The following is a 12,829-nucleotide window of genomic DNA, read 5'->3' as shown; positions in this document are numbered from 1 at the left end:
CAACTTGTCATCACTACCATGGTCGATGCCTTTGCTTGGATCATCAATATTCAGATCGACATCGACATGGTTGACCATCACATCGTTTTCGTCGACCACTATCACTTGCCGCCCTCGATGGTGTTATCGTCTGCCTCCATCATAACAGTCGATGAAGATGTTTTAATTTAGACATAATAAAAAAATAATTAAAATATTAAAAAAATTTTGTTAATTATTTTCGTACTATTTCTATGTCAGTATATTTCATCGATAAAATCAACAAGAATAAATAAAATTAAATATTTTATTTTTATATTTATAAAAAAATTAATATATAATTTTTTTTAAAATTAAAAAAATTAATTACTGATAATATGTAAGTACCGTGGTTCAGTACGTATATCTCTGTGTATCTCCTATTCTCTTCATCAGCTATTATTAAATATCTCAACATCTTGCCTGATCTCACTACCATCGGTACCAACACGGACATTGCGAGCGAAGTGCTCGACAAAATGCCCGTCGGCCACTCAAACCGAAAGCTTTTGATCATCGGGAGCCGTGTTGTCCTACTCTTTCAATTAATTTTATTTTACTAACTTAGTAACAACCATATGACATCATAATTAATTTTCCTCTTTGTGGTATTATTATATTAGGTAAAATTATGTATATCCCTTGAAAAAGTTGTTGATTTTGATATTTATCTTTTTTTACTTTAATCTTAGCATCTATAGATATACCTTGAAGTACTTAGTTATGTGTATCATTATAGTTAATTCTTTTAGTTATTATAAGTGAATTATATGTTGAAACTCTAATTCGTATTAATACTCACGAAACTATTACGATGTAAAAAATATTAGGGTTATTCCAGGTATTATAGACATATTTTTAATTCAAATAGTTTAATTTTTTATCATTGTTAGAGATGACCATCAACCTGAGTCTTTTGTATGACTATTAATGATAGTGGTATGCATATACAGAGTTCTTAGTACTTGAAGGACTAATGTTGTTTTTAAAGTTGTTAAGATTATATATAGAGTGATTTTATGAAAAATAAAAAAAAAACCTTTTTTTCGTTTTTTAAGATATTATCCTTAACTTTTATAATCCCGAAAATATCCTTCACTTCCCCTCTCTTCCCTTCCCCTCCCCGCGGTCGCCTCCGTTTCGTCGCGCCCGCCGCCTCCGCCCCTTCCTCTGCCTCCACCACGAGGCCTCTGACGCGCCGCCTCCATCGCGAGGCCTCCGCCTCATGGAGTAGAATTAGGGCGAAGGCGGCGGGCGCGAAGGGTGGGGAAAGGCGAAGGTGACGGGTACGACGGGCAGGGAAGGGGCGAAGGCGGCGAGGTGGAGGCGTCCTCTCCGCCCCACGGAGCAGAGAAAGGGCGGAGTCGCCGGGGGAGCGAAGGCGGCGAATAATTTCGGGATGGAAAAAACGAAAACAAGGGCACTATCGGAAAAGAAAAGAAAAGAAAGGGGAGCTTTTTCGTAAAAATCGCCCTTATGTCAGAAGTCCCGTGACCGCTCCTCTGCCCCTTAGCCGCTCAAACCCTAAGCGTGGCCCTTTTTTTCGTTGATCAGATCTCCTCCTCGGCGCCTTTCCCATGGGTACCCACCACCGCGACGACTGCGCCGAAAACGGTGGCGACGACAACGGCCATCTGGCGAAGCGGCCGCGGCCGGCATCTTGCCCCATCTCCGCTGCCGAGATCGCGGAGGAGTTCGCCCACCACGACCCCTCCGTCGCCCGCATCAACAACGGCAGCTTCGGCAGCTGTCCGGCATCGGTCCTGGCTGCCCAGCTCCGGTGGCAGCGGCTCTTCCTCCGCCAGCCCGACGAGTTCTACTTCCACCGCCTCCAGCCTGCACTTCTCCGCTCCCGCATCCTCGTCAAGGAGCTCATCAACGCCGCTGACCTCGACGAGGTATCCCTCGTCGACAACGCCACCACCGCCGCCGCCATCGTCCTCCAGCACGCCTCCTGGGCCTTCTCCGAGGGCGGCTTCCGCAAGGGCGACGCCGTCGTCATGCTCCACTACGCCTACGGCGCCGTCAAGAAGTCCATCCACGCCTACGTCGCCCGCGCCGGTGGCCACATCATCGAGGTGCCCCTCCCCTTCCCCGTCTCCTCCAACGAGGAGATCGTCCTGGAGTTCCGAAAGGCCCTGGAGCTCGGGAAGGCCAACGGCCGAAGAGTCCGCCTCGCCGTGATCGACCACGTCACGTCCATGCCCAGCGTCGTGATCCCCGTCAAGGAGCTCACGAGGATCTGCCGCGAGGAGGGCGTCGATCAGGTGTTCGTCGACGCTGCCCACGCCATTGGTAGTGTCGAGGTCGACGTGCAGGACATCGGGGCCGATTTCTACACGAGCAATCTCCACAAGTGGTTCTTTTGCCCCCCGTCCGTGGCGTTCCTATACACCAAGAAGTGTTCCGCCTCCTCCCGTTTGCACCACCCCGTGGTCTCCCATGAGTACGGCAATGGCCTCCCTTTGGAGAGCGCATGGATCGGCACCAGGGACTACAGTGCTCAGCTTGTGGTGCCCTCAATGATGGATTTCATCGGTAGGTTTGAGGGTGGAATCGAAGGGATCAGGAAGAGGAACCACGAGAAGGTGGTGGAGATGGGAAAGATGCTGGCAGATGCATGGGGGACGTTTCTTGGATCTCCCCCGGAGATGTGCTGCAGCATGATCATGGTTGGTTTGCCGGGATGTTTGGGGATTTTGAGCGAGAAGGATGCATTGAAACTAAGGAGCTTGTTAAGAAAAGAATTCAAGGTCGAAGTTCCGATTCACTATCAGCTGCCCAAGGATGGTGAGGTCGTCGAAAAGGACGGGAGCAGTACTGTCACTGGGTACGTAAGGATTTCTCATCAGGTGTACAATATGGAAGGTGACTACCATAAACTTAGAGATGCAGTCCACAAGCTGGTAAATGATGGATTTAACTGCACAATGTTTCCATCCTAATGAGAAGGTGCGGTGACTTCTTCTATCGCGTTAACTTCAAGTTAATTGATAATAAATTATGTGGCATGCATTGCACTTTAAAGATTTGGTCTATGATTGCCTAAAACCATGAGATATCTTCTAGCTTTGGTTGAATTATCTAATGTCAAAGGAAAATGCTTTGCATGTGAAACTTGATAGTTGTGACATAAGCCGGAATGCAATGACTAAATTGCCAAAACTGCCATGACTCTGCATGTGAAACTCAACAATATTGACTAAAGGTTGTAGTGTCTAGGGTAAATGACTTCTTGGTTCGTTACGAATGTGTAAACTGAAAGACAGTTTATAGCATTGTTAATTTCATTTGGTCAACTGAGAACGTAAAGATGGGAACACCAAAAGCATATCACAGGTAAAAGCATGGTTGAATTGATTGCTTAAAGTTCTATGTTGTCGTCATTAATTGATGGAGATTGAGACACTTTTTGGGACTAAATTAGGTGCAGGAAGAAGAGAGACTAATCCAAATCCCGATAGATTGGCATTGAACTCAGGTTCAGATGACGTAACTTATGTATCAAAAATAATAATCAAACCTTTTTTTTGGACTATTTTTTTAGTTTATTTTTTCTTTTGGAAGTTTCTGTGCAATCCATGAATATTTCCTAAGAAGTAAAAGAAAAAGTAGATGGGGAATAATGTGTGTGATTGGGGATCTTGTCGAAGGATGAATTTCAATGCTAATCAATAATGAAAAATGGAATATTATATATGCTAAATAAACTTGAAAGTAGATCTTCAAAAAGAAAAAATGGGTCATTGATATCCTTTACTTGAGATTTTCGTAAATATATAATACTCTTTGTAGTTTGTCTTATGCTTGGGAAATTTATTTAAAGGGAAGAGATTTTGTAACCAAGGCCAAAGTTGAATGAATGAAAATTCATCTTTTTTTACAGTATGTATAAACAATGTCAGGTCATTTTTCTTCCCTTGGTGTAAGTTTGAAGGATAAAAAAGGTGGAGGATTGCGTTAGGTCACTAACAACCAACGTAAAACTATATTATATTTCATGAACATGGATCTGAATTGATTTCAGTATAAAGCTAGGTTATCACTTGGAAGTGATGTGAGGCACCTTCACGAGATAGGTGTCCTAAATTGCAGACTATAGGCTAGGAGGTTGTCGGAAGTAGCCCATCACATCGGCACCCAGAAGTGTTACCAAGTAGGCAAGAGTTCTATCATTGTTATGAACCAATGGGAGTAAAGAAGTTAGTTCAAGAACAGAGGGTTAAGTGAGTAGGAAAAAATCTAGAGAGATTGATAGTACTAGATTTAAAATTTGGTGTACTAAAAAAGATAAATATAGAAATCATATATGAATTGTTGTTGATAAGGATCTTAAGAACAATTTTACAGATGTAAAAAGATTTGGGGATAGAATTATAGTTCTAAGATTTGTGAAAGGATAATATGTTTTGAATATCATTACTGCTTATGCCCCACATGTCAGATTGGATGATTAAGGATAATGCTCTTGATTTACCTAAAGACAATGTTTTGAATATTGGTCCGGTCAATGCGTACCAATTGGTATTTGTTGGTTCAATCAAGTTTTGGTATCAAAACTTATAAATTGATATCCATAGATATCGATTTATTTGTATTATTTTATTCATAAAAAAAAGCACTACTATGTTATAGTATTATGTTCCATTATGCCTAACAAAAGTTTAATGAATCAACACAGGTTGATGGTATTAGACATTTACTGTAAAAAATGAAAGAAGAAAAAAATAATAGAAAAAATTATTAGGATTGGATGGTGAAGTTTTAAAGATGATAATGGAAACACTTTTAATAATAAGATAAAAAGGGAGATGACTTGGAACGATAAGGATAATATTAAATATTATTTGGACTATGATGACTAATAAAATTATGAGCTTAACAAAAGGGATTCTTGATAAAACTAGAGGTAGAGGTGTAACTTTAAGAGAGAGTTGGTGGTGGTGTGAGGAAATTTAAAAATGATTTTTACTAAAAGATTATGTTTTAAAGATTGATAAAATTATAAAAATGAGAAAAAATTAAGAGATATAAAGAATCTAAAAAAGAGGCTAGAAATGAGGTTAGTATGGCAACATATAAAGCTTATGATATTTTTATAATAAATTAGTATTAAAGATGGTGAAAAAGATAAATATCGAATTACTAAAGCTAGGGAAAGAAAGTGTAAGGATTTAGGTAATATTAGATGCATTAAAGATGAAGGTCAAATAATACTTATTAATGATAACAAGATTAAGGAAAGATGAAAAATTAGTTTTATAAATTATTTAATGAATATTCCACACATGACTTAGATTTAACGATAAATAATAGTGGTGGGTTTAATAATCATCGATTTATTGTAAAATTAGTGGTAAAAGACGCATTAAAGAAGATGAAAATAGCTAAGATTGTGAGGCTTGATGGTTTCCCTATTGAGGTCTGGAAAAGTTTAGTGACAAGGGAGCTGCTTGGTTAACTAGCTTATTTAACAAAATCATAAGAATCAGAAGGATGTGTAATGAATGGAAAAAGTGTTTTGTAGTATCAATTTATAAAAGTAAGGGTGACATACAAAATTGTTCAAATTATAGAGGAATTAAAATCATTAGCTATACTATGAAACTTTGGGAAAGAGATATTGAAAGTATGATAAGACTTGAAACAAATATCTCTTAAAATCAATTTGGTTTTATGTCTGAAAGATTAACCATAGATGCTATTCATTTATTAAGACAATTAATGAAAAAGTATAAGGAGAAAAAGAAAGATTTGTATATGGTTTTTTTACCTTAGATAAGGCCTATGATAGGGTTTATAAAGATTTATTATGGTGGGTTTTAGAAAAAAAAAAGGTGTATCTACTTATTATATTGATGTTATTAAAAATATCTATAATAATGTAGCTACTAGTGTTAGAACTATATGGAGTGTGTCTAGTGAATTTTCTATTAACATAGGATTACGGGCTAATCACATATTACCCTCTATAGCTAGCTACCTTTAGCATCCTATTCCCTATACTTTAAAAAGTTATATTGACATCCCTATAGTCACAAAAGTGAAATATCTAGGTCTATTTATCCTAACACCGTTGATTTTACCAACAAAAACATGAAAATAATGGGCAAAAAGATAATTTTAGCGCTCCAATTGGTGGTGGCGGATAATGATGTTACTAAGGGCTGCAAGTGACTGTTGTGGATGAGGAGAGCGGTGACGAGAGGTGAGGGTTGCTTTGCATCTACGTCGATGCCGGCGTAAATGCAGAGCGGCATTGCTCAGCAATTGCGTCGACATCAACGCAGATGCAAAGTGGCCCTCACTTCTCATCGTTGCTCTCCTTATCTACAACAGTCACCTGCGGCCCTCAACAACATCGTCGTTCGCGACCATCGACTCTATCCGTCACCACAAATTGAAACATCAAAATTACTCGTTTGTCCTTTTTTATGTTTTTGTTGGTAAAATCGACGGCGTTAGGATAAATAGACTTAGATGTTTCACTTTCGTAACTATAGGGATGCCAATGTAAGTTTTTAAAATGTAGGGACTGAAATGCTAAAGGTAATTAACTACATGGGGTAATTAGTCCTAGGATTACACCAAAGATCCGCATTAAGTCTGTACTTTTTCACATTGATAATGGATGAACTCATTAGTCACTTACATGATAGACCTACCTGGTGTATGTTATTTACTGATGATATTGTCTTAGCTGATGGGAGTCTAAGTGAAATTAATTATAATATTGAGTTATGAAGTCAAGCTTTAGAAACTTAATGTTTTAGATTAAGTAGGACCAAAATTGAATATATATAAAATATAATTTTAATGATTATAGAAATAGACAAGCGAATATACTTAAATTAGATGGATAATAAATCTCCTTAAGTAAAAGCTTTTGGTATCTTTGATCAATTATTTAACAAGATGGAGAGATCGATAAAGATATTATTCATAGAGTAAAAACAGGATGGTTAAAATGGTGAAGGATGTTAGGAATCTTGTATGATTTTCGGATACCTTTAAGATAAAAAAAAATTATAAGATAGTTGTGTAGACCGATAATGTTTTATGGATTTGAGCATTGGACAGTTAAGAAAAAACATATACAAAAAGTTTGTGTTGTTGAGATGAGAATATTGAGATAGATGTGTAGTGATAGTAAGAAAGATAAAAAAAGATATTTTTATTCGTAACCAATTAGGTATCGCTCTGATAGAGTATAAGATGAGAGAAAATTATTCAAAATGGTATGTGCATGTGCTGAGGAAACCTTCGGATGTTACAATCAGAAGAGGTAAAATAATTAATGTTAGTGGTACAAGAAGAAGGAGAGAAAAACCTAAAAAGACTTTAATAGAAATTATAAATAAATATTTAAATATTTTGAGCTTAACTATGCATATTACTTTTTACATATCTCAATGGCGTCAAAAGATCCAAGTAGTCGGCTCCAAATAGTTGGGACTTACGGTTTTGTTGTTGTTGTTGTAACGTAAGCTTGAAGGATTTGGAATAAAATTGGAACTTGTGATCAAAGCTACGAGTCTCTTTCGTTCTTTCTTTGGTTGATTCTTTCTTTGGTTGGTTGCAGATTTTTTTTACAATTATTGAAAACCATCCTTATGCATACCATAAGCTAATTTTTCATTTTTATTCACTCATTGAGATGTTAAAGATAATGAATCATTTTTCCACCTTTAAGTTTCTTCCTTGATCTACCACTTGCTATAGCTGACATTCATTATTAATCTGAAATAGACCGAGTCCTCTATTCGGTGGTGAACCATAGAGGTAGTATGTTATATGTTGCACCTTTCCATGATTAGCTCCTAAATGACTTGATACCTTTGGTAACTTCCATACAAACTAATTGTTCATGTCTCACTGAAAAGATAGAGAAACGATGAAACTCTCCTGTGTAAGTGTGAGTGTAGGGTTTTGCAAACTTATTAGTGACTAATTGGTTAAGAAGTTGTATCCCGTGGGCTTCTGCAAGCAACCAAGTAATGGCTTTTGTGATAATTTCTCACTTGTCCATGGGAAAGACTGTATATTAGTGATTGTTGTTTTGTCGCCAATTCTTATCTGTTTCTTCCCAAATCTCCCGGAGCGATTGTCAACAGTGGATTGTTGACAGTTAATATTACTCCCACCTTATTTATAACTTGTTACTTGAGAAACTTGTAGGGTCAATTTTTCAATTTTATGATAGACACCTATTTTATTTTATTTTATTTTATTTTTGTTGCTAGGGAGTCTATTAGGTAACTTTGGTTGCTTGCAAATAAACTGTCTACAGGTCATTTTGGAACAAATAGCTTATTTGCAGATTTGCAAGTTAGTCACTTGCAACATGTGTACATGTAACTTGACCCATGCATGTTGCAGCAGGATTACAGTTTGTAGTGCACTACCATGCTGGGTTGCAGCAAAGTAGAATTTGGATTCAGGTATCCTTTCGATCCTCCTTGTAAGTTTGGTTGCATAATTGTCACGTTCTATGTGTTAGTTGAAACTGCAAGTAGCGACTACACATGCAGACATCTAAATTCAACGTGCAGACACATGCATATACTTTTGCCTGCATTTGTCGCAGGCAACCAACACCAACCACCAATACAAAATGCAGGCGTAGTCAAATAAGTCAACGACAAGGTGCCCTAGAGAAGGATTTAATGTGTCTATTACGAGGGCGGTATGGTATCTATAGAGAAGCTTCTTTCAGAGAAAGTTAAAAGAGTTGATATGGTCCATTTGGTTCTTATAATTAATATCAATCAAATTAAACACTACTACTCCATCACAATGGCAAGAGTGTTCTAGAAAAGTCTCTTCTTTTAAATTATTTTTTAAAAAATAAAATATATTTTTATTACATTAAATGATATATATATATCATGAATATGAGATATATTACTTTGAAACCATCTGGAAAACCAATACTGAAGTCACATATCCACAAAATGTTCAGAAGCTCTTTCATTCAACTGTTGAAATGCTAAAAAATCCATAGGTCTTTTCCTTTTCTTCAACATAATCATAGGATGGGATTGTGTTATTTCTATAAGCCTCTACTGAGTCAGAGATAGAATTACAAAAGATCTGAAGTCGGTTTTGTTGCCATGTCTGTCTGAGTATTACAAGAGACGAACACGATCAAGAGCTGAGTCGTCAGCCAAACAGATTATGTTACCAAATACCCAACTCGTACAAACTTAATAACCAAGAAAAAGAATGGAATAGTGATTCACCGTTCCCAAGAACGGACTTAGAAGAGTATCAATCAATCTGAGCAGTAGTAGTAGTAGTAGTAATTGCTACATGCCAGTCAGAAGACTTAGGAAGAAGAGCCTAAGAGCAGCAGGAGCTCTTCTGGTTGACAGGTTGTCCACGTATTTGCACTGTTGGTGGTCTGGAACTGTTCATGGCTGGTTGGCTGGCCATCCTGCATCATCGTATATTCTCTTACTACTTAAGACAACCTACTCAAAAAAATATGGAATATCGTTTCCGAGACTCGACATATAGAGTTGTGATACCTGTCCTTGATGGAAGCAGTCATGGCCATGAATGCCTGCTCCACATTAGTAGCATTCTTAGCACTGGTTTCCATGAAAGGGATACCAATTTCATCAGCAAAAGCCTGTATGATAGGGGAAAAAAACATCAGCAATCCATGTATCTAACATTTGTCGGTCATCAGCAAAAGCTACGTGATAATAAATCACTTAGATACATTTAAAGGTACCTAATGTGTTGAGGGCTGCACTTTATGTTTACTGGTCAAACCATAATCTCACATTTCTTGGTCGGTCATACTTAATATCAGTCTATTATATAACATGAGATATTTCAGCAAACACACAAGTTCATATAAAGCCCAAACCTAGATTCTTTTTCATAGGCACGCTAGTGGCAACCATAGCTACTGAGAATGCCAGTGATCTTTGGTTCTAGAGTTCTGGAAACTGATGTCCGAGGACTTTACATGAGAAAGGCTAATGATAGTTCCAAATTACCTTGGCTGTCTCGTATGACACAACTTTGTTCGCGGTAAGATCGCACTTGTTCCCCACCAAAAGTTTATTCACGCTGTCGCTCGCATATCGATCAATCTCATTTAACCACTGCTTTACGTTGTTAAAACTCTCCTGATCTGTCACGTCATATACCACCTGCAACTCAAGGTGCAGATAATGAGCAGCTGCTTCAGTACACATGCAAATAACTAATAATTTATATTGATAATTAGATCAAGAAATGGGCTTTGAGTTGACAAAATGGAACAGCATAAATCTGGTTTGGATTCACAAAGTGAGGATTTCACACAATGATACAGTTGGTTTAAAGTCCAGAAAGCAATGACTAGGCTTACAATGATACCATGGGCACCACGGTAATAGCTGCTCGTGATTGTTCTGAAACGCTCTTGCCCGGCAGTATCCCACTGCAACCATAAGAAAAAATGTCTCAACAAGGAAAAACTTAGAAAATTGATACCTCAAAGCCTAATTACACTTAACATCTAGTTTATTGAGAGAGAACTGTCTCCAACGTTAACATTGGAAAATCTTGAATGACATGAAATCTGCTGCTAGAATTCTCAGATTATGACATGACTACAGAGAGTTGACATTATGAACCTCCATGAGAACATCGCATAAAGGAAAACATCTCCCCAGAAGTAACAGACCATTCAACAGCAAACATATATATGATGTTGTTTTAGTCATAGATACACAATCTAGAACATTAGAAAAATAATCTCATAGTCATAGATACACAATAAAAACATCATATTAATAAACTCACTATTTGAAGCTTAATGGTCTTCCCGTCTTGCTCAACAGTGCGAATTTTCTGGATAAGAAAAGAGATATCTTTGTAAGATGATTTAGTCGAAACATTACATTGTCTCGGTATAGAAGATAAAGCTCACTTACAAAGTCAACTCCAATAGTGCTAATGTAACTTTCCAGGTAAGAATCATCCTACAAAAGTAAATAAAAGAGGTCATGCCATAAATTCTGCAAATATGAAAGTCTTGTGCAGTCCAGATCTAGCACCTTTGCTTGTATTACACCTCAACACAAATATGCCAACTTTAATACTACAATGTTATAACATTTCCCGAAGGGCACCTCAAGTGTAGATGTTTGGTCCTAGTGTTTGATTCCAGAACAATATTTTAAATAAAAGCTTTTTTGTTTAGAAACTACTCAACGAAGATATACTAAGTTAGCAGCCAGTAATCATAAAATTAACAATGAAAAATAGTGGTGCTTCAATTTGTAAGCATATTATCAAGAAAAGAATATATGGAAAGATATACATCGACAAGGTTTTTATCCTACTTCAGATCAATCAGATCCGTATATCATTCAAGTTGGGAAGACTTGTTGCCATGAATCAAAACTCCACAGAACTCCCACATACAACTAAAGATTTCATGGTTAATAAATGACAGAATAAAACAGATACTAAATGAGGTTTGGATCCTATGTTACATATAAAGAGCCATCTTTTGGCCAACATCTTCATGGATATCACTTTGTAACCATGTTTTCAAATAAGAAGGCAACCACCTAATATCAATCACAGAAAAAGAGGTTAAAAAATCATGTAACTGAACTATGAGATCCAGATTTGTTAATATTTCTAAAATACAAAGACATTATCAAGAAAAAGACATTTTGCTCCTTACTGCAAATCTTAGGAGGAGGCATGATTTTCCAACACCCGAATCTCCAATGAGCAAAAGTTTGAATAAATAGTCACTGCAAAGAAACATCCCTTCAAGTTAGTTCCATACCAAAAATCACCAAGAATCCCAGACCAATTTACACATTATGACCTATATTAACTAAATCGCATACAATTCATCTGCAATTGAAATTCTATTTTGCAAATCAACTACTACAAGTACTGTCCAGAAGGGAGCAAATGACCAAACAATTGTCAAAATGTCAAGGAAAAAACTTCACCAGGCCACCATGTCAAGGAAAGCAATATCAAGGAATTGTCAATAAGACAAATGCCTCAGCTGTCAAGTTCTTCACAAGGAATACAATTACTGCGACAGAAAGGGAATGCCCATCGATTTATACATAAAATCTCAAGAAATTCTACTGGATTTGTCTTTGTAAAGCGAAAACAGAGCAACTCCCTCAACCACCTGTCGCACAAAAGGGGCACCAAACGATCATTTCCCATGGATGACCCAGATCCACTTTGCCACAACCATCAAATGGGTCCATTACTTGATTACGCTTATCAATATATAACTCGGGCACATGAAATCAACCAGCGCCAAGCATGGAGGAATAGACTATGATCTAGACCTATCAGAATCACCGGATCTCAAACCACACCACCAGATCCGACGAATACAGCCGGTCAACATCGCCGATCTAAAGCACGAATGCGAATTCGTGATCGACAACCATGCCGATAAAACCCGACCTACACAGCCGAGAGAGAATTTTCCGATCCATCAGAAACCCCGATACCTGACTCCGCACGAATCAAACTCACAGACCCTAAGCGCCAGTTCCGTGACCGAATGGAGGATAAGTTTGAGATTCAAACGAAAGCAATTCAATTACCGGCATCAATGCAAATACTAGCCTCAAGGTCGGGGTACTTACTACTCCGGATTCATGGCGAAGACTGGAGCCGGTGGCTGAGGTCGTCCGGGTGTGATTCACCGTGAGGCTTCGCGCGTGATCGGTGGAGGGTCTGAGATCGAAGATGACGGATCCCTGCCCCTCCCCTTTGGAATCGAGAGAGGAGAAGAAACGGGGGAAAGCCGAGCTGCGAG

General features: G+C 37.9%; 2 protein-coding genes across 5 annotated transcripts; one reads left to right on the top strand and one right to left on the bottom strand.

Annotated features, from left to right (window-relative positions):
• The first annotated feature begins 1,125 nt into the window (after positions 1-1,125).
• LOC135606069 (putative L-cysteine desulfhydrase 1) lies at positions 1,126-8,798 on the top strand. 4 transcript variants are annotated; one of them, XR_010484668.1, is made up of 3 exons: positions 1,126-2,970; positions 8,401-8,459; positions 8,606-8,798. XR_010484668.1 is itself a non-coding variant. In XM_065096840.1 (2 exons), exon 1 carries the CDS (start codon positions 1,596-1,598, stop codon positions 2,961-2,963), a length of 1,368 nt encoding a protein of 455 aa, XP_064952912.1. In that variant the 5' UTR covers positions 1,126-1,595; the 3' UTR covers positions 2,964-2,970; positions 8,401-8,558. The 4 variants fall into 4 exon arrangements, 2 of the variants coding, with proteins under 2 accessions (XP_064952912.1, XP_064952913.1); XR_010484669.1 differs by having other exon boundaries at positions 8,398-8,459; XM_065096840.1 differs by lacking the exon at positions 8,606-8,798 and having other exon boundaries at positions 8,401-8,558.
• Positions 8,799-9,097: 299 nt separating this feature from the next.
• LOC103975049 (GTP-binding protein YPTM2) lies at positions 9,098-12,829 on the bottom strand. The gene is made up of 8 exons (XM_009389963.3): positions 12,657-12,829; positions 11,714-11,786; positions 10,953-11,000; positions 10,822-10,869; positions 10,385-10,456; positions 10,029-10,184; positions 9,549-9,652; positions 9,098-9,454 (listed from the first exon to the last, which is right to left on the bottom strand). Exons 1-8 carry the CDS (start codon positions 12,668-12,670, stop codon positions 9,361-9,363), a joined length of 609 nt encoding a protein of 202 aa, XP_009388238.1. The 5' UTR covers positions 12,671-12,829; the 3' UTR covers positions 9,098-9,360.

The sequence above is a fragment of the Musa acuminata genome, chromosome BXJ2-2 (assembly GCF_036884655.1).
Source record: "Musa acuminata AAA Group cultivar baxijiao chromosome BXJ2-2, Cavendish_Baxijiao_AAA, whole genome shotgun sequence".
In the NCBI taxonomy this organism is placed as follows: Eukaryota; Viridiplantae; Streptophyta; class Magnoliopsida; order Zingiberales; family Musaceae; genus Musa; species Musa acuminata.
This window is presented reverse-complemented; position numbering and strand designations above follow the sequence as displayed.

What these genes read in the sequence shown, in the direction of transcription:
- LOC135606069 (XM_065096840.1), top strand. Translation starts at nt 1,596, where the DNA reads ATGGGTACCCACCACCGCGACGACTGCGCCGAAAACGGTGGCGACGAC.
- LOC103975049 (XM_009389963.3), bottom strand. An exon ending in AGACCATTAAGCTTCAAATA is followed by an intron (nt 10,457 to 10,821) that starts GTGAGTTTATTA and finishes TTATGGTTGCAG; the next exon opens with TGGGATACTGCCGGGCAAGA. An exon ending in TGTCATACGAGACAGCCAAG is followed by an intron (nt 9,653 to 10,028) that starts GTAATTTGGAAC and finishes CCTATCATACAG; the next exon opens with GCTTTTGCTGATGAAATTGG.